Source organism: Tachysurus vachellii, chromosome 15 (assembly GCF_030014155.1).
Source record: "Tachysurus vachellii isolate PV-2020 chromosome 15, HZAU_Pvac_v1, whole genome shotgun sequence".
NCBI lineage: Eukaryota > Metazoa > Chordata > Actinopteri > Siluriformes > Bagridae > Tachysurus > Tachysurus vachellii.
In genome coordinates this window covers 2,035,564-2,059,563 of record NC_083474.1, presented here as the reverse complement: position 1 = coordinate 2,059,563, position 24,000 = coordinate 2,035,564, and the positions used below count along the sequence as shown (strand labels likewise).

At 43.6% G+C, this 24,000-nt stretch overlaps 1 protein-coding gene across 1 annotated transcript in view; it reads left to right on the top strand.

The window, feature by feature from the left end:
- fat3a (FAT atypical cadherin 3a) overlaps positions 1-24,000 on the top strand; it is a 107,234-nt gene that overhangs the window by 71,107 nt on the left and 12,127 nt on the right. The window contains exons 9-24 of the mRNA XM_060887784.1: positions 171-446; positions 1,813-2,023; positions 2,260-6,366; positions 13,225-13,421; positions 13,548-13,701; positions 13,801-14,034; positions 17,472-17,861; positions 19,252-19,466; positions 19,578-19,715; positions 20,816-20,959; positions 21,049-21,246; positions 21,355-21,579; positions 21,699-22,275; positions 22,695-22,829; positions 23,093-23,250; positions 23,420-23,864. Of these exons, the coding sequence (XP_060743767.1) occupies positions 171-446; positions 1,813-2,023; positions 2,260-6,366; positions 13,225-13,421; positions 13,548-13,701; positions 13,801-14,034; positions 17,472-17,861; positions 19,252-19,466; positions 19,578-19,715; positions 20,816-20,959; positions 21,049-21,246; positions 21,355-21,579; positions 21,699-22,275; positions 22,695-22,829; positions 23,093-23,250; positions 23,420-23,864 (7,804 nt within the window). The remainder of the gene's footprint in view (positions 1-170; positions 447-1,812; positions 2,024-2,259; positions 6,367-13,224; positions 13,422-13,547; positions 13,702-13,800; positions 14,035-17,471; positions 17,862-19,251; positions 19,467-19,577; positions 19,716-20,815; positions 20,960-21,048; positions 21,247-21,354; positions 21,580-21,698; positions 22,276-22,694; positions 22,830-23,092; positions 23,251-23,419; positions 23,865-24,000) is intronic.

Here is a 24,000-nt window from a genome sequence, read left to right as displayed (position 1 = left end):
CACATGTTGCCATAGGGAGCAGAGTGAGGCGGAAGTGCACGACTGCTTGCTTTATAATTAGAAGAGCTAGCGGGGTCTCTACACACACACACACACACACACACACACACACACACACACACACACACAGTATTGTGATACATACGGCAACATATGTCATTATGTTTCAGGTTCTCATTACTGTGCTGGATCAGAACGACAATGCCCCGGTGTTCTCTCAGCCCACCTATGAGGTCATGGTTGCAGAGGACACTCCCCCGGATACGGAGGTGCTACAGGTTTTGGCGTCAGATCGAGACGAGCATCATCGCTTGACCTTTGCCCTGTTGGGCAGCGTGGACCCTGCTAGCATGCGTCTGTTCCGCATTGACGCAAACACAGGCCATGTGTTTACCTCACAGCGCCTTGACCACGAGACAAACACACAACATGTCCTCTCTGTCATGGTAACGCTGTGCTTATACCTGAAATGTGTCTATTGTGAAATGCTATATCTATAGTGCGACAGTCAACAGGATAAGCTAGCTAAAATAATTTCAATATTGTTTGATAGCCAGCTAATTGTTTGCTAGCTATTAGTATCATCAGATACTAGGGTTTAGCTCTCTAGTTTAGCACTGTACTTAAATCAACACTCTGAGCTAATCCCTGACAGGATACACAGAACACTAAATGCTAGTTCTTATCAAGATAACACTACTAGAACTTTTTTAAATCACACTACAAATTATTAACTTAATATCTGTTAGTGAGACATCTTGATTATTCAAGAGGCTGAAATGAGGCACTAACATAGCTAGCTAATCGTCCCTTAGCTAAGTAGTTGAGCTAATCCGTCTGGCGAAAACACAGCCACGATAAACACCTAAGCGAATAACATTGTGTTATGACATAAATGGAATTTTCCCTCATACAGCTAGCTTTTGCGTGCCTCAGATATGTGCTAATCTCCTAAACTGTGAACTAGCAACTGAATACACAAGTGCAAATTCAGGAAACTCTCTTCTCTGTGCATACAATTAGCATGAAGATGATTCTCTCTCTCTCTCTCTCTCCTTCTCTCTCTCTCTTTCTCTCTCTCTCTCTGTATTTTATTCTGTAGCCAAGGTTAAAAAAGGACAAAGAGCTCTTATCTGTCTCTCAGTTTTATAGCTCAGTACCTCCCTACGTCTGTCTCTCCCCATCGTCTGTCTTCCTTTTGATCTGTCTCTCCCTCTGCTAACTGTTGTCTTTCCTTTTTTCCTTCTCTCTCTCTCTCTCTCTCTCTCTCTCTCTCTCTCTCTCGCTCTCTCTCTCTCTCTCTCCCCCCCATATAAGGTAGAACTTTTCCCCTTTTCTATAATTTTCCCCTATACTTTTTTCATCATTAATTCTCTATTTTGTTTCTTATTTCTTCCTCACTTGCAGTTGTGTGTACATTGGTACATTGTGTGTGTTTGTGTGAGTATTTGTGTCTGTTAATGTCATCTCCCGGCACAGCAATCTAATTATCGATCTGATCACACTCACGCTCTGTTTCAGCGCTCCTCTGTGTGTGTGTGTGGGTGTGTGTGTGTGTGTGTGTGCGCGTGTGCACACGCACCTCATAAATATTCCTGCAGCCTGTGAAACAGATGAAATGTGTTATTGTAATCCACCGAGAGATTTTATCCGTGTGTGTGTGTGTGTGTGTAATTGCTGTCTGTTGCTATTTCACTGAGGCAATAAAATTTACTTATACTTATTTTCTCTCTAATTTTCTCTTCTTTTCTGTTCCCTCTCTCTGTCTTCTGCATTGTCTTCTCTCTCTCTCTCTCTCTCTCGCTCTCTCAGGTAAAAGATCAGGAGTTCCCGTACAGGCGGAGCCTTGCTCGTGTTCTCATTGGTGTAGAGGATGTAAATGACCACACTCCCCAGTTTACCATGGCGATGTATGACGGACAGGTATACGAATCTGCGGCACTCGGCTCTGCCGTCATAACGGTAACGGCTTTGGATAAAGACAAAGGCCAGAATGCTCAGATAAGCTACAGTATAGAATCAGGTAGACACACACACACACACACAAAACCTTTCACTCCAAATGTGTGTAACATGCTTATTGTGAGTGTAATATTGAGTGTTCCTTAAGTTTGTTGCTTTAAAATACAAATGTAGAATAAATATTAAAGCTGCAATACATTGTACCGAAATACAGTATCTTTTTATATCAGTAGTGTTGAAATGAAGTTAATAACTCTCATACTAATACTACACGTCTGTGTTTTGTTGCCTCTACAGGTAACACTGGGAACACATTCCGGATCGATCCAATTCTGGGAATCGTCTCAGTGGCTCGGGAACTGGAGTTGTCCACCATCGGTCACTATGTGTTAATTGTAAAAGCTGTGGATCATGGCTCACCCTCTTTATCTTCCACGGCTGTTGTTCGCATCGCTGTGACTCTCTCTAACAATGCAGGCCCCAAATTTCCTCAAAACGAGTATCAGGCAGAGGTTGCTGAAGGTGTTGCAATCGGAACTTCAGTAACCACTGTAACAGCCCTTAGCTTGTCTACACTAACGTACGAAATCCGTCACGGTAACGGAGGTCGGACATTCCGCATTAACCAGTACAGTGGTGTGATCACAACTCAAAAAGTGCTCGATTTTGAGACGATTTCTTCTTACATGCTAACCATCACGGCTACCAACATGGCCGGCCAGTCATCCAATGCCACTGTAACGGTTGTCGTACTTGACCGGAATGACAATGCCCCTGTGTTCCAGCAGCTACATTACTGGGGTGACATTATTGAAGGGGTAGGGCTGAACAGTGTAGTGATGAGTGAATCAGGCGAGCCTTTGGTTATACGGGCAACAGATGCTGACCGGAACCATAACGCCTTATTAGTGTATCAGATCCAAGAAGAGAATGCCAGGCGCTTCTTTACAGTAGATGCTGGAACTGGTTCCATTAGAACCATTGCTCAACTGGACCATGAAAAAACACCAATGTTCCATTTTCACGTGAACGTAAGGGACAGTGGGCATCCACAGCTCTCAGCTGAACATCCTGCAGAAGTCACCATCCAAGTGCAAGACATTAATGACTGTGCACCACAGTTTTCCCAGGATTTCTATGAAGCCATTCTTTTACTTCCTACCTACGCGGGAGTGGAAGCCTTAAGAGTCTCAGCCTCAGATCCTGATGGAGACGGTCAATCTGACCTTATCTACTCACTCTCTGACACTAGTTTGGAGCACTTTGCTGTAGAGTCAAGATCTGGTCTAATCACAGTCCGAAACAGCACCTTTGGAAAAGACCGTTTCCGGTTTAATGTTCGTGTATCAGATGGACGCTTCTCCAGCACTGCTCTGGTGACCATTCTTGTGCGTGAGGCACTTGACAGTGGCCTGGCATTCACACACAGCATCTACAATGCTAACATTCAAGAGAACGATGCTAACGTGACAACTGTTGCTGTAGTTACAGCACTTGGCAACAAATTAAATGAGCCACTACGGTATACTTTGCTAAATTCTGGAGGGAGGTTTAGAATCCGTCCCACATCTGGAGCTATAGAGACAGTAGGAGTCCCCTTAGACAGAGAGGAGAACGAGGAGTATGGACTTGTAGTGCAGGCAAGTCGAGAGGAAGACAGGTTGCGTGTTGCAAGGGCACTTGTTCGCATACGTGTCGCAGACGTCAACGACAATGCACCTGTTTTTGTCGGACTTCCATATTATGCAGCAGTGCAAGTGGAGGCAGAGCCAGGGGTGTCCATATTTTGTGTCACAGCTGTGGACAGTGATAAGGGTCCAAATGGGGAAGTCAGTTACTTCCTGCAGGATGAGCTAGGGCACTTTGAAATGGACCGTATTAGTGGTGAGCTGAGATTACGCCAGTCCTTTGATGCTGATCTGTCCAGTGTGGAATACCAAATCCTGGTTTTTGCTCGCGATAGTGGCACACCATCCCTGTCCTCTTCTATCACCTTCCCTGTCACTGTTGTCAACCGAGCAATGCCTGTATTTGACCGGCCATTCTACACTGTTAAAGTGAGCGAGGATGTGCCAGTATTCACACCAATTCTGGGAATAAATGCCAGCAGTCCAGAAGGACAGAATGTTCTCTACACCATCACACACGGCAACCCTGATAGCCTTTTCTCTATTGGATTCGATACCGGCATTATCAGTGTTATTGCCCCGCTGGACTTTGAGGCCAACCCCATCCACAAACTAATCATTAGGGCAACAGACTGCCTCACAGGTGCTAGAGCAGAGGTGGATGTCGAGGTGACAGTTTTAGACATGAATGATAATGCACCTGTGTTTGAACAGCCTGTTTATAAAGCAGTAATCTCTGAATCAGCCATGATTGGAACTCCTGCATTGCAGGTGCAAGCGACAGATAAAGACTCTGAGAAAAACGCAGCAGTTCGGTACCAGATCATACCTGATCGCACCAACAGCACAGACCACTTCCATATTGACAGTAGCAGTGGCCTGATCTTGACTGCTCGGTCCCTGGATCACGAAACCATCCAGCACTATGTTTTCTTTGTCAAAGCAACTGATAATGGCTTTCCTCCTCTTAGCACTGAGGTGCAAGTCACAGTTCAGGTGACTGACACAAACGACAATGCTCCAGTATTCAATCAACTACTTTATGAGGCTTCGGTTTATGAACTTGCACCCAAAGGGCACTTTGTCATGTGCATTCAGGCATCTGATGCAGATCAGTCTGATATAGACAGACTACATTATGGTTTGGTATTAGGTAACGAGCGATTGCTGTTTGATTTGGACTCTTCGTCAGGGATACTGAGTCTAAGTGGACAGCGGCGCACACAGCGGATGCCACCAACTGTCAGTCTGAATGTGAGCGTTTCAGATGGCGTTTTCACTAGCACAGCACAAGTTCATGTACATGTAGAGTGGGCTAACCTACATACACCACAATTCTCCCAGAGCATTTATGAAGCAGAGGTACGGGAGAACATGCCAGCTGGTTCCAGGCTCTTGATGATTAGGGCTCAGGATGCTGATCCTGGACCGTTTGGAGAAGTGCACTACAACTTGCTCTCAGATGTAGCCCGATACTTGTTTAGTATCGACAGCAACGGTCAGATCACGACCCTGGAGAGGTTGGATCGGGAAGAGCACAATGAATTTGTGCTGTCCGTTGCAGCAGTTGACACAGGAGGAAGAACTGCATATTGCCATGTTCGGATCGCAGTGCTGGATGAGAACGATAACGCTCCATTTTTCGATGCTTCAGAGTACCGTGCTAGCGTTCGGGCAGATGTGGAACCTGGCTCTTTGGTGACACAAGTACAGGCTTGGGATGCTGATCAGGGGCTCAATGGAGAAATCAACTACAGCTTGTACAGTGAAGCCAGTATCAAGGTTACAGAGCTGCTAGATATTGACCCTGATAGTGGTTGGGTAGTTACCAAGGGCAGCTTCAGCCCCCTCCAAGGGTCTGTGTTGTCCTTCTTTGTGAAAGCTTCAGACAGTGGTGTACCAGTTCGTCACTCTCTCATTTCTGTGTACATTCATGTCCTCTCAAAGGATGCCCACTTGCCAGTCTTCAGCCAACCACACTTCTCCTTTACAGTTCCAGAGGATACTCCCATCGGTTCAACACTAGGTGCAGTGCATCTACAGAGTCAGCATGGACAGAACTCGCTACCTGTCAGTTTCTCGGTTGTGACTGGTCAGACTGTGGAGAGTAATAGCGAAGGGGTTTTTGTTGTGGACAAGGGTAGTGGGGTGATAAAACTGGAAAAGCCACTGGACCGTGAACAAACCCCTGAATTCCATTTTAAAGTGATTGCAACTCTGCAGCAAGGACTCATTGATTCAGTTGCTGTTGTAGATGTGGATGTAAAAATTCTGGATGTAAATGACAACAAGCCAGCATTTGAGTCCAGCTCATATGAAGCCTCCATCATTGAGGGACTTCCTGCTGGCTCCAGGATCCTCCAGGTGCTGGCAGTGGATCCTGACTGGTCAGCCAATGGTCAGGTGACATACAGCCTTGCTCCACCTGGGCTTCTGGGATCAGGAAGTGAGGATTTGAAGGACAGTGGAAGCTATTTTACAATTGACAGCACTTCTGGTTGGATTTCAACTCTAAAAGGCCTTGATCATGAACTAAACCCCGTCCACAGTCTTACTGTCTGGGCTTTTGATCTTGGTGACCCTGCCAGTCTGTCATCCTCAACTACGGTTGCCATTGCAGTTGGTGATTCTAATGACAACATGCCTGAGTTTCTTCAGCCTCACTACTATGGCAGTGTGCGGGAAAGCGATGCACCTGGAGAAGTAGTTGCTGTGCTGAACACCCGTGATGATGACAGCTCTCCTAGCAACCGTCAGGTCACCTACCACATCACAGGTGAGGAAAAGAAGTATGTATATTTGTGTTTGTGTGTTAAAAGATAGAAGCAAAATGTGTATATGACAGTGTGTGCATGTTGGGCTGTTTCTATTTTTTTTCCTCACTAAGTTTTCCCATTGCAAAACCACGTCTTATTATGGGATGTCAAATCCTATATCTGCATTGTTTCTAACACATTTTTTATGAGCACATGCTTTAATGTCTCTTTGTCAAGTTCTGTTTTTTAGTTAAAATGCTATCCTGACATGGCAACTAGTATACCTTTGAGTATTGTCAAACACATCATAGCTGGAGGTAAGTTAAGAAACAAAAAATGGTTAAGAAACAAATACCATTTGTTTCTTAATATCTTACAAAAGGATGGCTCGACTCCGTCCAGGGTGTATCCTGCCTTGATGCCCAATGACGCCTGAGATAGGCACAGGCTCCCCGTGACCCGAGGTAGTTCGGATAAGCGGTAGAAGATGAATGAATGAATGAAGGATGGATCGTGAAATACAGGCAAATGCTGCAATGTCAGAAAAATGGATAGTAAACTATACCTTTACATGCTACAGTGTTCCCTTTTAGCATATCCTCGCTGTCGGGCGGAAACCTCGTATGTCCAAATTTGGTCAATTTCATATATATGCTATTGGTCAGTCCCCACGTGGGTCTGTTATTTTTACAAGTTATTAACCAATCTAAAGTCTTGAAAATAGCTTGAGCGCAAATCTCATAACTCCATTGGACTCTTCAACTGTCCACCTCTTCCTCACTCCGCGGGAGAGCTTCGCGGCATATTTCTCCTTAAGAAGAGTCGCAACGAATCAACACGTCTTCTGAGGTAAATGTCTTCAAAACACTGGGCTCAAAGAAAAAAAATCTTGACCCCCGCTAGTTCTGGTGCTCGTCTGAGGACAGGAATTTAGCGCAAGACAATCCACTGCAACGTGGACTAAACCCTGTGCACTGCAGATAAGGTACAGCGTTTTTTTCATTTCCTGAAAAATAACAGTTTTGGAGATATGAGGATTCCGCCCAACAGCAACGATATATCTTTAGTGACTTTCGTATATTTCTATCACCAGGAAAGCTGTAATATTTTACCTTTACTTTTAAGGCTTTGCGCTAAAATGTAATAATAATGTTCGTGTTTTCATACATACAGTAATAAAGGTACAGAAGATGTACCTATGAGGGGAATACCCCACTGAACATGGAAGGTACAGTTCAGCAGGGCTGTCAAGTATCACGCATTGAGAGTGACAGTCACGCATTTCGGTCTTTTCTCACGCTCTCCCGCCACACATTGTATTTCTCACGCAGAAAAACTTTTTGATCAACTCTTTATCATGTATTTAATACGCCGCAGCGCCCAAAATGTATGTGTCCGCACCGCTGTCTCTATGGAACCGGGCAGGAATCAAGCGCGTCTCCCCTGGAGCTCTTAGTCATCAGCCAATCAAAAAAAGAGGCTACACAATAGCCAATCAGAAAATAGCACTATTGTATCTGGGTAAGATTTAACGCAACAACCAATGAAAAAAAAACATTCATTAGAGAGGGTATTTTCGATGGTCGGTTTGAACAAAACCTCAACACGAAACAGCTTGTCTCTGGACGGGACATTGTCCCTTCCAGAGTTGAACTGTTTTAAATGGTAGCAACATTATAAATGATAAAGGAGTCCAAAAAGGCAACAAACACTTACAATAAACACTCACTCACTCACTCATTTTCTACCGCTTATCCGAACTACCTCGGGTCACGGGGAGCCTGTGCCTATCTCAGGCGTCATCGGGCATCAAGGCAGGATACACCCTGGACGGAGTGCCAACCCATCACAGGGCACACACACACTCTCATTCACTCACGCAATCACACACTACAGACAATTTTCCAGAGATGCCAATCAACCTACCATGCATGTCTTTGGACCGGGGGAGGAAACCGGAGTACCCGGAGGAAACCCCCGAGGCACGGGGAGAACACGCAAACTCCACACACACAAGGCGGAGGCGGGAATCGAACCCCCAACGAACCCTCTCTCTCTCTCTCTCTCTCTCTCTCTCTTGCTCTCTCTTACACAAACACACACTCAAAATAATAAATGGAAATTGAACAAATACTTTGTATTTGGTTAAAATGTGGCCATTTCTCTTGGTGAAAGAGTGTTTCTTTTTTGTTTGTTTAGTTTTTTCGCTGGGGGGTTGGAAATGTCACTCTTGCTTGTCTTCAAAACTTGAGAGCCCTGGTTCAGTAATATGTATCTCCGATAGTGTAGACTACTCAGTTACACTTTTAGATGCTAGCTACATACTGCCCATTGTGATAATTGTTAGCTAGGCAATAGCAATAACAGAAAGACTTCTAAGGTCATTAATCTAAGATTTATTTAGCTTATTTTTTTTTTTTAAAAAGAAATTGGACAGGTTTATCACAGGTTTGTGCAAACACTGGCCAAAATGCTGCTTACCTAAGGATCTACCTTCAAATTGATGCACAGTGATTATGGTGTCGTTTTTTTTTATTATTATTAACTAAGCAAAGCACAGATGCCCCCTACTGGTGAAGAAATTTAATCATTAATTTAATACAATACAGTCAGAGATGAAAATGATGAAACATCAACAGGTCTCTGTTGTGCACTCTTTTTTTTTTTTTTTGGACCCGAGACTCACACTGGAGTGGAAATGAAGAGTAAATCAGTGTTACACACGACCGATTGATTGGTGTGAGAACCAGCTGTGTGCCTCATCATACATTGTCAAATGTAGTTGTGATTTTGCAGAATGTCTGGTGTAGAACTCCTTTACTGAGGACAATAACACACACACACACACACACACACACTCACACTCTCTGCACAAACTCTCAGGTGCAGCCTGTATATCACTTTAGAAATTCATAACATTGCATTAGGGAGCTGCCATGTTTTATAATTCATGAGTTCCCGGGCACACACACACACACACACACACACACACACACACACACACACACACACACACATACGCGCACACATACTTTGACTGAGGCAGAATTTAGATTAAGGCTGTAAACATTTTCTGTGTAATTTTATGAAGTTTCAACTTCTTAACACACACATACACACACACATACACACACACACACACATACACACACACACACACACATACACACACATACACACACACATACACACACACACATACACACACACACACACACACACACAAACTCAATTACGGTTCTACGTATCTGTATGACTGCTGCTACTGGATGATACTAGAACAGAACTGTCACTTTTTTTTCCCTTCATTTTCTCTTGTGTCTGTTTCTCTTTGTGTGATGTGTAAATCCCTTCGGTTTTAGAAGAACTCAAAGGTCAAACACTGACTAATGGACTCTTCACACCCCCAGACGGAAGTGTGATATAAACACATAATAGAGAGAGAGACAGAGACAGAGAGATGCAAAAAAAAAAAAAACAGTGAGAAAGTGATAAGAAAGAGATGGACAGAAAATCAAAGAAAATCTGAAAAGATATAGATGACAAAACAAGAGAGAGGAGACGTTATGAAGAACGAACGCAAGGTTACACTGATCCCCCGAGTGGAAAGAATCCAATAAACCAACTTCCAACACACGCCGACCACTTTATTAGGAATACCTGTACACCTGCTCATTCATAGGATTATCTTATCAACCTCCACCAATCACGTAGCAGGAGCACAACCAGACTGAGACGAAGGCTACAGTAACACAAATAACCGGAAAGCATCACCTGTTTTAAATAAGATGCAAAGATACCCACCTGATTTCTGTTCATAGTAACAGCAATATATTATATTATGTTCATAGTACATATCCTCCTGTATATTTCAGTTTATAGTAATAACAATATATTTTGTTTATAGCACACACCTTTCTGTAAATTTTAGTTTATAGTAATAGACATCTGTACATTATATTCATAGCACATATATATTCATCTGTACATTATATTCATAGAACATACAGCCATATATTTTGTTACAGCACATATGCTTCTGTAAATCTGTATATTATGTTCATAGTACACACACATCTGTAAATCACTTCCATATTACCACTTTCATTCATTCATTCATTTTCTACCGCTTATCCGAACTACCTCAGGTCACGGGGAGCCTGTGCCTATCTCAGGCGTCATCGGGCATCAAGGCAGGATACACCCTGGATGGAGTGCCAACCCATCACAGGGCACACACACACTCTCATTCACTCACGCAATCACACACTACGGACAATTTTCCAGAGATGCCAATCAACCTACCATGCATGTCTTTGGACCGGGGGAGGAAACCGGAGTACCCGGAGGAAACCCCCGAGGCACGGGGAGAACATGCAATCTCCACACGCACAAGGCGGAGGCGGGAATCGAACCCCCAACCCTGGAGGTGTGAGGTGAACGTGCTAACCATGCCATATTACCACTTTATTTAACTTATTTACATCTTGTAAACACTGTATGTCCTGCACTTGCTACTATTGCACTCTGGTTAGACCTAAACTGCATTTCGTCGCCTTGTACTTGTACATGTGTAATGACAATAAAGTTGAATCTAATCTAATCTAATCTAATCTAAAGATACGCTGACTAATAGTGTTGGTGCTGTAACGACACTGTGCTACAAATAAACAGACTATAAATCATTCTGGCTAATGAGCATGGAAGCACAATGACTGCGTCTCTAAAAACATCAACACGGTTCGTACTAACAGACGAAACACCTCGTGGCAAATCCGTCCACTCTTGGCGACACGCCTGAGCAATTATTTCTTGCTCATAAACCTGAACAAAAGCGGACTTTTCTTACAAAATATGACAGAAATGTCATTTTTTTTAAGGTCTTGGAAATGTTATCTGTTTCTAAGGTATTAAGGACGAATCCTACCACTGACGAATTCTATTCACGTTACATGCTAGGCTTCATGCTAGCTTTGGTGACAGATTAGCAAAGCAAGCTAACTGAGCTAGCTAATTCCACTCACTAGAATCTCCTGCCATCTCAGCTATTTCCTTCCGAGCTTTCTCTGTAATGTCTTTAAACACATTTAACAAGGACAGGATGTAATGAAACAAGGTTTGAAAGTTTTTTCTTTCATTTTTGCAGAGCTGATAAATTGTTGATATAAAAACTAAAGCTTTAAGTGGGGAATTGAAGAAACCTCAGATACCTCTGTGGTATCCAGTCCTTTGGATTTCTCTCTTTACTACTATAACACCTAATTAGCATATAATTAAAAAAAAACTCTTAAATTAAGATGTTGCTTTGTTGCTTGCTGGTGTGATGATGAGATTAGCATTCATTTAAACACACACACACACACACACACACACAAGGCATTAAGATGCGGTGATAATTTAGTATGAGGTTATAAATCTTGATTTAAAGGTTAATGATTGTGTGTATGTGTGTATGTGTTTTTTCCCCTGTTCTTCAACACACACTTCAACACAATACTTGATTCTGATTGGTCGATACAGTGACCCAGGAGAATTCCCGAATTTGCTGAAAAAAAAAAAAAGTGTGTTTCTCCACAGATCAGAACATTTCTAATGTTTATTATAAGAAAAGAAACTCTACACTCATTAAACTAGGACAAAACGTGTAACCATGACAACGAGCCTAATGACAACGGTAATTCTATGCTAATTCTAGAAAACTTTCTGCAGAAACAAATAACCTTGAAACGTCCATTGTGTCGTTGGCAGATCTTCTTCGTTCAAAACGAACGGTCACATTAACGTCGGTGTCTGTTTCTATGGTGTAGCATTTTAGATTCATTCTGTTAGAATCAATTGTGTTTGTGTGTGTGTGTGTGTGTGTGTGTGTGTGTGTGTAAATAGATTTCTTGGAATTGTCCAAACTATTAGACTGTTGTATCTGAATTGTGTTTGTTTTAGAAAAGTGGCTGGAGGTCAGATGAGCTGTTTTTAGTGTGTGTGTGTGTGTGTGTGTGTGTGTGTGTGTGTGTGTGATTGGTTGATATTGCTTTTGTTGACTCAAAAGAAAAAAATGATTAAAGAGCAAACAGAGGAAGTGATGTGGATTGGTGAGGAAGAGGAAAAATAAAGTGATAAAGACAAAGAGCACTTCTATGTGTTATTAGACTCTAGCAGAGTTAGATTGTACTGTATATTTAGTTAATATACGTGTGTGTGTGTGTGTGTGTGTGTGTGTGTGTGTGTGTGTGTGTCTGTACTCAAGAGCACACTGATGGGACACTTATTAAGATAACTGTTATAGATTGCTGTGTTCCTTTTTAATTTATTCTATCTATCATTATACCATTTCTCTCTCTCTTTCTCTCTCTCTCTCTCCATGTGGGAGTGTGTGCGTGTGTGTGTGTGTGTGTGTGTGTGTGTGTTGCACAGTGTGGGTGTGATAAATTAGTGCTCATTAGCGTTCGATCTTAGTAACTTAAATGAAAATAAAAGGTGTAATTATTACAATTTATACTGATGAGCCTGGAACGACTGGCAAAAGTTATTATTACCACTTTGAGTGTGTGTGTGTGTGTGTGTTTATTGGCTTATGGAAATGACTTTAAGTTTACCCAGCATCCTCAGATGAGAAAGACAGGGACAAAATGGCGACAAAAATGCTGGTGTTCATTCGGGAAATGATTGTGTGTGTGTGTGTGTGTGTGTGTGTGTGTGTGTGGTTGGGAGAGAAACAAAGGAATCTACCAGGTTTTCTTTATTAATGTCTACCAGTTAATTATACAAGTTGCTTGCTATGGATGTGACTAGCTACACTAGCTATCGTAAATAGAGAAAATGCTGGAACTTTTAAGTAGTGTGTTTTGTGTGTGTGTGTGTGTGCGCGTGTGTGTATGCAGGTGGTAACCGTGGCGATGTGTTCGCCCTGAGTTTACTTTCATCCGATTGGAAGCTCTATGTGAAGCGGCCGCTGGATCGTGAGCAGCAAGAGCATTATGTCATCAACGTCACGGCAACCGACGGCCTCCACGTTGCCACGGCAGCCATCCATGTGCTCGTCACCGATGCCAACGACAACAGTCCCGTGTGCGACCCGGTGAGACATGCACAAAGTCACATACGTATATTCAGAGACAAAACATGACAAAAACATGGACACACGTTTACATTATGTGCATACCTGTGTGTATGTGTGTGTGTGTGTGTGTGTGTGTGTGTGTAGGTGGTGTACACCGCATCAGTCTCTGAGGATGTTCCTGTCGGAAATCTTATCCTGAGAGTGAGAGCGTCAGATGCAGACACTGGCTCTAATGCACAGCTGCAGTACTCACTGTCAGGGGGCGGAGCTGAGGACTTCACCATACACCCTTACACAGGTTTGTCTGTCTGTCTGTCTAACTGGCTAGCTGCTTATTTGTGTATGTCTGCCTTTCTGTCATGGTTGATGTGTGTGTGTGTGTGTGTGTGTGTTGTAGGAGAGCTGAAAACAGCAACATCATTGGACCGGGAGAAAGTTGAGCGGTACTCGCTTGTTGCCAGGGCGACAGACGGGGGCGGGCTTTCATGTGAGGCGACTGTTTCCATCAGGCTATTGGATGTTAATGATAACCCTCCTCGATTTGGCTCCGCCCACTACGAGACCAGCGTTTATGAGAACACGGCTGCAAAAGCCCTACTCACGCAGCTAAATGCCATAGATCCAGACCTGGGTACGACATACACACACACACACACATACACACACACACAACACACACACAACACACACAACACACACACACAACACACACATACACACACACACACACACACAACACACACATACACACACACACACACACACACACACAGTGCTACTGCTGCTGCTGCAATGGTTTCTCACAACCTCCCCTGCATTATTGATGAGTCCTGTGTGCGATCTGTTCTGCAGTGTTGCTACATGCCTTCGTCCCCATTTTTTTTTCCACTACTGGTGGTTTTCACTTCCCTCCAAAAATGAACACTCCCTGATTCGGTTATCTCCAGTGTGATCTCGATGTTGTGACCTTGCAGTATATGAGAACTCTTTTTTTATATATGTGTGTATATATATATATATATATATATATATATATATATATATATATATATATATATATTAATACCACCTCTGGGTATCGACCACATGTGCATATGTGTGACATTTCCAAGAGTTTCAAAGACCGTGTCCTGGACGTGTAAAACAATCTGCAGTATGATTTTCAGAATGAGGTTTTTTCCCCTCAAAGAATGTCAAGAATCTGCAGAGAACATTGAGATGATAGACAGTCTCTGCAGTCCGAAAGACACGGGGCTGCTTTTAGTTGTGGTTTATGGATAGAACACCACTAAGATATTTTTAGTGTGGACAAGTTTGGGTTTCTAGTGTTATGTTTGGCCAGGATTTCATTTTTCAAGATTTTTTTTGGACATCTTTAACCCCATTTTCTTGTAGACGGTATCAACATCATTGTTTCGAGATTCTCTCAGCTCAATATGTGGCAAGAGGTGGCTTTTGTACTGCCATGAAATCTCATTTCATTCAGCCAGAATCTGTGAGAAATGTTGTGTTTATCTCTTGATACAGTAGGATATGACACACATTGACAACCTGGTCTGGGGATACAGTCTTCTTGCTCACTCAGACTGACTCAGAATCCATCCTGCTTAAGTACATGTGGAACTCCTGAAGGATTCTCTTATTATTATCTGAGCAGTCACACTTTTTGTAGGATATTCCACAACAACTTCTAGTTCACCACGACGAGGGTTTGGAACATGTCCATTAATACAACAAACAAGTCCCAGTGCTGTTTCTTAAAGGGGTGGTAAAACACGATTTCACTTTTCTAACTTTAGCTAGTTTGTAATGTTCCTGCTTGAACATAAACAACATCTGCAAAGTTACAACGTTCAAAGTTTTAAGCAAAGGGAGATATTTGCTTTTAAAGAAATCCATTTCTAAGGACTACCGCTTATCCGAACTACCTCAGGTCACGGGGAGCCTGTGCCTATCTCAGGCGTCATCGGGCATCAAGGCAGGATACACCCTGGACGGAGTGCCAACCCATCGCAGGGCACACACACACTCTCATTCACTCACGCAATCACACACTAGGGACAATTTTCCAGAGATGCCAATCAACCTTCCATGCATGTCTTTGGACCGGGGGAGCAAACCGGAGTACCTGGAGGAAACCCCCGAGGCACGGGGAGAACATGCAAACTCCACACACACAAGGCGGAGGCGGGAATCGAACCCCCAACCCTGGAGGTGTGAGGCGAACGTGCTAACCACTAAGCCACCGTGCCCCCCCTAGACAAACACTTATTGTTGTAAATTAAACATCAACTATTATAATTAGTACAATTAAATAACAACGTATCTAAAAAGTATGAGACAACAACAACAAAAAAACATAACATTCTGAAACGTCGTTTAACAGCCGTTCTTGAACAGGTTCTGCTCGATCATCTTCACTAAAATTTTCTGGGTCCGATTCGGGCTCAAATTGGTATGGTTTTATTGACGCCATTGTTTCTAATACCACCAAAGCACAGACTTCTGGTAAAGGTAAGGGGCGTGACGTTTCCGAAAAACATGCACTAGGTGGTTAGCGAATCACAACACACTGGGCCAGCTAACCAATCTAAGCCCATTGCTATTTTTGAGGGACTGGCTTCATAGAACCCGGAAACCATCAGACCGTTTTACAAGGAGGGACAGAGCAGTGTAGAATAAAGGTAAAATATATGAAAAAGAATGCAATTTTTTAAAAAAACGAAGCATGAACACGTTACAGTGCACCCCACAAACACAATCAAGCCTTCGAAAAAACATGTTTTACCCCTTTAAACTTTTCCAGCAGCTGCCTGGAGGTTATAACCATGTCTACTATACAGTACTTCATATGTCTGTAGACACCTGATCATTACACCACCGTTGTGTGCTTGAATATCGTTGTTTACACACTTTGCTAGTATAAATGCCTTTACTCTACTGGGAAGGGTTTCCCCTGGATATGGGAATGTGTTTGTTTGGATTTGAAATCAGGTGGTTTAAATTCGAGTTCCCATTTATTGCTCAAAGAGGGTTGAGGTCATGGCTCGGTGCAATATCTCGAGTCCTTCCATTCCAAACTTGGCAAACCATGTCGTCATAGCCAGAACTTTATGCACAGGGTCATTGTCCTTCTGGAACAGGTTCTGGATTTATAGTTCCAGTAATGTGAAATACTATATACTGTATACTATACTACTATAGACAGTTGTGTGCTTCCAGCTTTGTGGCAACAGATTGGCAAAGGTTCTTGCGTGAGTGTGATAACTGTGTGTCTATATAGTTTGGTCATATAGCATGTCTCATGCAAGCTTCTACTGTACTTTCTATGGCAGCTGTTACGTTACAGGCCAAAGAACTCTGGTAACTGGGTATAATATGTTTTAGGGTTTTAGCTCTGAAGTTTGCTAGAACATTGTCGGGTCCAGGTGACTTTTGTTTACCATTATTAGATTTTTCTGTGTTTAAATTAAAGAATGATGAACGTTTTTTTGAAAAGTAAAAGCATGGTAATGTTCAAAGTTCAGTTTCTTCAGCTTTTCTGCAATTCCCTAGTTAGAACTTTGACTGTAATGGATGTCAGCAATATCTTTTTGCTGTGTCTGTTGACAGCTTTATTTTTGTACCATTTAATCCCCTGAGGACTGGCTGATAGATAAAGAGTTCCAGCTGGAATGTTCTCTGGATTGGGTAGCTTGTGAATTTTAATGGCGTTCCACTTTCTTCCTAGTTAACCACCTGCTGATCCCCTTCAATCCTCTAAATGGAATCCACCCCACCAAGCACTGCAGAACGTCCAGCTCAAGTTCTGCCCCACAATACACAATCACTCTCTATACCATTCAAGTCATGGACTGGACTTGCAAAGAAAATGTTCAGACTTCTTTTCCAGTTTTTAGGACCATGTTACATTCGGTAGAATGGTAAAATCTGGTAACTTTTGGATTTTAACAAGGAAGGGACAAAACTCTTGCAGAAACTGAACTCAGACAATCCTACAGTATGTTACACATCAGTTTTCCTTCTGTGATCATGTCTCCCTCTTGTTCTGTCTGTCTCTCTGTCCAGGTGAGAGCCGGAAAGTAGTGTACTCACTAGTAGATTCAGCTGAAGGTGTCTTTTCCATCGATAAGTGGACTGGTGTGGTGGCTCTGGAGAGGCCACTGGACCGCGAGGTCAAATCCTCATACCTTGTGGTGGTACGGGCGTCCGATCTAGGTGTCCCATACCGCCTCTCGTCTCTCGCCAACCTCACCATCGCTGTGCTGGATGTAAATGACAACCCTCCGGTGTTCGAGCGGCGTGACTACAGTGCAACACTGGCTGAAGACGCAGCAGCTGGCACAGCAGTGCTGCGTGTCCATGCGCACAGTAAGGACATCGGTACTAATGCTGACATCTACTACAGCATCCGGTCTGGGAATGCACAAGGGCACTTCAGCATTGAAACGCATACAGGTGAGTAAGCGAATCTTTACTTACCTACTATACGGAAGGGTCCACATGCAGAAAGCGAACAGGTGTCTCAATGTCCCAGGTATCTCAATCATGCTAAGTAGCAAGCTAACATATAACTATAGAATGGGAGTAAGTAAGGTCCTGCTAGAATATTCAACATAATATTACTACTACCACTGTTTATTGTGTCTAGTTGTAGACAGAATCTCAGATCATAGCATGTCTTATTTATGGTGACACGATGCTTCAATAATTACTAAATAGTATCTATCAAACGTCGTACCGTTGTTGTACGTGTTTACGTGTCCGTATACAGATATATACTGTTTTCTTTTAGGGATTTCTGAGAGGATTTTAACTTATAGTTCTAAATGTTCCTAATCTTCACTGCTGATAATTTTAGCTGAGATAATCTGACAGGATTCCTGGGAGGATTTTGACGTCATATTCATAAATATTTATAATTTCGGGCTAGCTGGCTAAAGTGAGCTAATCCTGACAGGATTTTTGAGAGGATCTTTAAGTCTTATTTATAAAACCTTTATAATTTTCCACTTTTAATGTTGTTCAGCTGGTTAAAGTGAGCTAAACCTGACAGGATTTCTAAGCTACTAGCTTAGCTTGTGTTTAAAGGTATGTTTGAGGGTTCGGTGTCACAAGATTTTTGTCACATAAACATTTAGCTATCTAGTAGCATTGGATGAATGCTATACATACAGTAGTATGTATTTCTCACAGACAGTAATTGTTTCAAGATGTTGCCAATGATATTCTGACTGTGACAGCATTGTTCTGGCTAGTAAGTGCTATGCTAGCTAACAGTGCTTGCTCTGGCGTGTGGAAAGAATCTGTCAAAAAAATTGATTGAAATTTGCTAGGCTGAAATTTGTTCATGCTTATTTGACCACAGACGTTATAGGACCACACACACACACACACACACACACACATATTTCATTCTATAATGCAATTCAGCTCTCGCTGTTCTAGCCAGTATATAAAACTGAGATATAGACAGCCTGAGGACGTTTGTGTCCTAAATCGCTGCCACCCGCCTCTTCACTCACTTAATCTCATTCTCACACACACACACACACACACACGCACACACACACGGACACTTTTCAGCTTACAGCTCACGTTTGCTCAAAGTTTCTTTAATAATTGCTGTGCAAAGATATTTAAAGATGTCATGCATGCATGGTGTCAGTAACTACACCACATTCACCACATTGCGCATTGTTTAGGTGGCATTTTTTAATGCACATTATTTTCTTTAAAAGGCACATTATACACTAGATATACTAGCGCTATATATAGATGACCTTTGTAGTGGATAGACTGTGTGTTTTAAGAGAATGTTGATGTGTGTTTGTGTGTGTGTGTGCAGGAGCAATCGCCGTGTTTCACCCTCTGGACTTTGAGAGCTGTAAAGATTACTTTCTCACAGTAGAAGCTCGTGATGGTGGAACTCCACCCCTTACTGCCGTTGCCATGGTAAACATCAATGTAACGGACGTCAACGATAACGCACCAATGTTTGGCCGTGACGTTTACAGTGCCATCATCAGGGAGGACGCTAACATCGGTGATGCGGTCGTCAAGGTAACCACATCCAACGACTTTGCACTAACGTAGCTTATTTAGTAGCAAGTTGTACAAATGGTGTGAATCGGAACATGGACTTCAAGATAACATGTAGATCTGGTTGCTTAGGTGACTGCCGAAGACATCGACAGCCAGGTGAACGGTGACATCCTGTACTCCATCGTCAGCGGTGATCGCGAGAACCAGTTCTTCATCGAGCCAGTGACGGGTCAGATCAAAGTCAACAAACAACTGGATCGAGAAACGGTGAGGAACAATGCCACAGTTTCCATGGCAACATATTGGCACTGGAGACTCCTTCAGGTTAAATAAATACAGAAACCGTCACAATTTCTTTTATTTTTAAGAGTACTGATTATAACTAGTCTTACTGTAGGTTACCCAGGAGAATCACCAGGTAAGTTCCTGAGAATGAGCTGTTACTATAGAAACGGAGAATAAAAACCTGTGATTTGCAGCATGAACTAATGACAGAACATTAAACAACACCTTAACAGAATCAACAGAACAATTAGCACGTGCAAAAACCTCATTGTAATATTAGGTCCTCTCCCTTTATTAGCAAATCAGCAATTCATTATTCTTTGGTCTAAAGTGATGCATTTTTATTTAAAATATCTACTTTAATAGTCTTAAAGCTCTTCATCATTATTTTATCATATAATTGTACTACAATTATAACCTGTTATCATCTATTATTCTAGAGTTCTGTTCTGTTCCTTCTGTCTGTCTGTCTGTCTCTCTGTCTGTCTCTCATCCTGTCTGTCTGTCTCATATCCTACCTTTTTCTCACCCTGCCTGTCTGCCTGTTTGTCTCTCATCCTGTCTGTATGTCTCTCATCTTGTCTGTCTGTCTCTCATCCTGTCTGTATGTCTCTCATCTTGTCTGTCTGTCTCTCATCCTGTCTGTCTGTCCATCTGCCTGTATGTCTATTATTCTGTCTGTCTGTCTGTCTGTCTGTCTCTCTGTCTGTCTCTCTTTCTGTCTGCCATTCTGTCTGTCTGTCTCATATCCTGCCTTTTTCTCATCCTGTCTGTCTGGCTCCATGTCTCTCATCTTCTCTGTCTCTACATCTGTCTTTCTGTCCGTTTCTCATCCTGTCTGTCTGCCTGCCTGTCTGTCTGTTTGTCTCTTATCTTGTCTATCTGTCTCTCATCCTGTCTGTCTGACAATCTGCCTGTATGTCTATTATTCTGTCTGTCTGTCTTTCATTCTGTCTGTCTGTTTGCCTGTATGTCCCTTATTCTGTCTGTCTGTCTCTCATTCTGTCTGTCTGTCTCTCATTCTGTCTGTCTGTCTGTCTGTCTGTCTGTCTCTCATCCTGTTTGCCTGTCTGTCTCTCCAGATTGCAGGTTATGCCCTGTCAGTAAGAGCTCTGGACAGCGGAACTCCTTCCATGTCTTCAACTGTGATCGTTAACATCGATATCTCCGACATCAACGACAACCCGCCCACTTTTTCTCCAGCCAATCACACGGCAGTTATTCAGGTACGCCCAATGATCGACCCGCTAATAGATCAGTTTATACAAATATTACAAATATCCAGCATCTGATTACGATTCATGCTTTCTGACAGGAGAATAAACCGATCGGGACGAGCGTCCTACAGCTGTCAGTCACTGATAAAGACGCCGCCCACAACGGCCCTCCTTTCCACTATCGCATCCTGTCAGGAAATGAAGGGGTGTGGTTTTCACTGGACAGGGAGGGGCTTATAACCTCCAATCAGATGTTCCGCAGGGCTGAGAGAACGGAGTATGTCATTCAAGTTGAGGTGAGAGCAAGACTTTTAGTTCGGTTCAGTCATCTTTAAATATGCTAGTATTTTAACGTCGGGTTCTTTGTTTTGTTATTAATTTATTTCAACAATCTTGTGAAATAGGCCCGTGATTCCGGCAGGCCGCCTTTGTCGTCGACAACACTCGTGCATGTGCGTGTGATCGAGGAGAGTGTGCACGTGCCTGTAGCATCTCCACTACACGTCCACATTGTCACGGTTGAGGATGAGTTCCCAGGAGGCGTGATTGGACAGATTCATGCCACGGACCAGGACGCGTTCGATATCCTCACCTATGGACACACTCACCAACAGAACAGTCTGTTTAAGGTGTGTGTTACATCTGTCAGTCTCTCCTGTTGTTGTTTATCTCTCTCCTGTTGTTGTTTACACAGTATCTAAACACTGTGTACTGTACTAAAAAGCCTCCAACGTTCTCTCTGTTTCAGGTAAACCCACGTGACGGACGCATCATCGCTCTTTCAGGTCTGGACGCTGGTCGCTACTCGCTGAATGCCACGGTGACAGACGGCCGTTTCTCTGTGAGTGTGCCCGTGAGCGTGTATGTGGAGTGGGCGTCGGCTTCTATGCTCCGACACGCTGTTACAGTGCGCTTCGAGCGCGTCTCTCCGCATGACTTTGTCTCAAGCCACCTCACTGCCGTCCGCCGCGTCATTGCCGATGCCATGGGAACAGGGTCGTCCGATACCCTGCATGTGCTCAGTGTGCAGCCGGTTGAGACCACAGGCCAGCTTGACCTCCTATTGGCTGTGGAGGCTCCAGGAGGTGGCAGCTTCCTGGCAGCAGCATTGGTGAGCCAGAAGCTCAGTGCAGCACGGCGGCGGCTCGAACAGGTCCTGCGTGTTTCTGCTGTTCTGGATAAGAACTGTTCAGGCCTGGAGTGTGGAGAGGCACGCTGCGAACAGACCATCACACTCGACACACACGCACTGCTCACTTACACCACCAGCACCAGCAGCTTCGTCTCACCGCGGTTCCAACGGAGCGCACGCTGTGTCTGCACAGGTGAGTCACAGAAATGGATGGCCACTGATACAATGCCTTGGAAAAGTATTCACTCCCTCCCCGGAAAAGTGATTAAACACAAAATACAAGATGCCAACACTACTGTCCTTCGCTGTGGGTATGGGTGGTCTCTGGGTAATTATTTAGGGGTTTCTTTCATAACGGGGTAAATACTTATGCAACTGTTTACTATCACTATTAGTGTATTACTATTTAATAGCAGTATGGTTTGTGTGTGTGTGTGTGTTCAGGTGATAAGGGTATTGGGAATGAATCCTGCCAATCTCTCTCTCTCTCTCTCTCTCTCTCTCTCATTCTCTCTCTCCCTCTCTTTCTATCTATCTATCTATCTATCTATCTATCTATCTATCTATCTATCTATCTATCTATCTATCTATCCATCTATCTCTCTGAGACAGACAGCCGGTGTTCTGCGGTGTCAGAGGTGTGTGAGGATGTGGTCTGTCCCGATGACATGCAGTGTGTGAAGACAGACAACAGCAGAGGACCGTATGCCTGCCAATGCCCACAAGGGAAACTGGGAGAGTGTGCAGGTGTGTGTATGTGTGTGTTTCTACTAAGTGCTGTCAGAATTTTTGATGACATCATAAAATATACGCAAATTCAGTATATATAAATTTATGCAAAACTTTTATATATTTATTACAGATGTCTATGTATGTAAGTGTACAGTGTAAGGGTTTTGAGAGAGATGTTTAGTAAAAGTGTGTGTGTGTGTTTGTGTGTGTGTGTGTGTGTGTGTGTGTGTGTGTGTGTGTGTGTGTGTGTGTGTGTGTGCGCACGTGCACATGCCCAGGTCACACCTCTCTGAGTTTCTACGGCAACAGTTATATAAAGTATCACGTGATTGACAGCTGGAAGAACGATGAGGTGAAACTGCAGCTCCGCATCAGAACACTGCAGAGAAGCGGAGTCATCCTGTACACACACCCCGCCCCCTGTGCCATGCTGAAGGTACACACACACAAACACACACACACACAAACACACATACATACACACTCAGAGAAACTTCAGTCAGCATATTCAATTTTCTAAATACTGTTCTATTGCTTGTCACTTTAAGCCCTACCTGTGTGTGTGTCTGTCTGTGTGTGTGTCTGTGTGTGTGTTATATTGACAGATGGAGGACGGCTGTCTCCAGCTACATCTAGGCTGCTCTGAAGGTGGTGGAGTCCTCGCCATCACCAGCCGACCAATCAGCGATGGTCGTTGGCATCACGTGACTCTTGAGTTGGGTCGAAATTCCACCTTTCTCTCATTAGATGACTGGACACAGCAGGCCCCGCCTTTGCCCCGCCTCCCTGGCCCAGATTGGTCCATTTCAATGGGGGCACGTCTTAGTGACGGTTTCCAGGGCTGCTTGGACTCGTTGGCTCTGAACAATGACGAGCTGCCGCTGCACAACAAACAGGCACCAGGAGTAACACGTACACGCTCACGCACACACACACATGTGGAGGTGACGTCGCTGGGCGAGGTGACGCTCGGCTGTGTGGTTCACCATGATCCGTGTGCACACCAACCCTGCGCCCATGGAGCCGCTTGCACCAGTCTTCCCAACGGAGGTGCGTGCATGTGTGTGTGTGTGTGTGTGTGTGTGTGTGTGTGTGTGGGCGTATGTGGGTGTATGTGTGTGGGTGTGTATGTGTGTGTGGGTGTGTATGTGTGGGTGTGTATGTGTGTGTTGGTGTGTATGTGTGT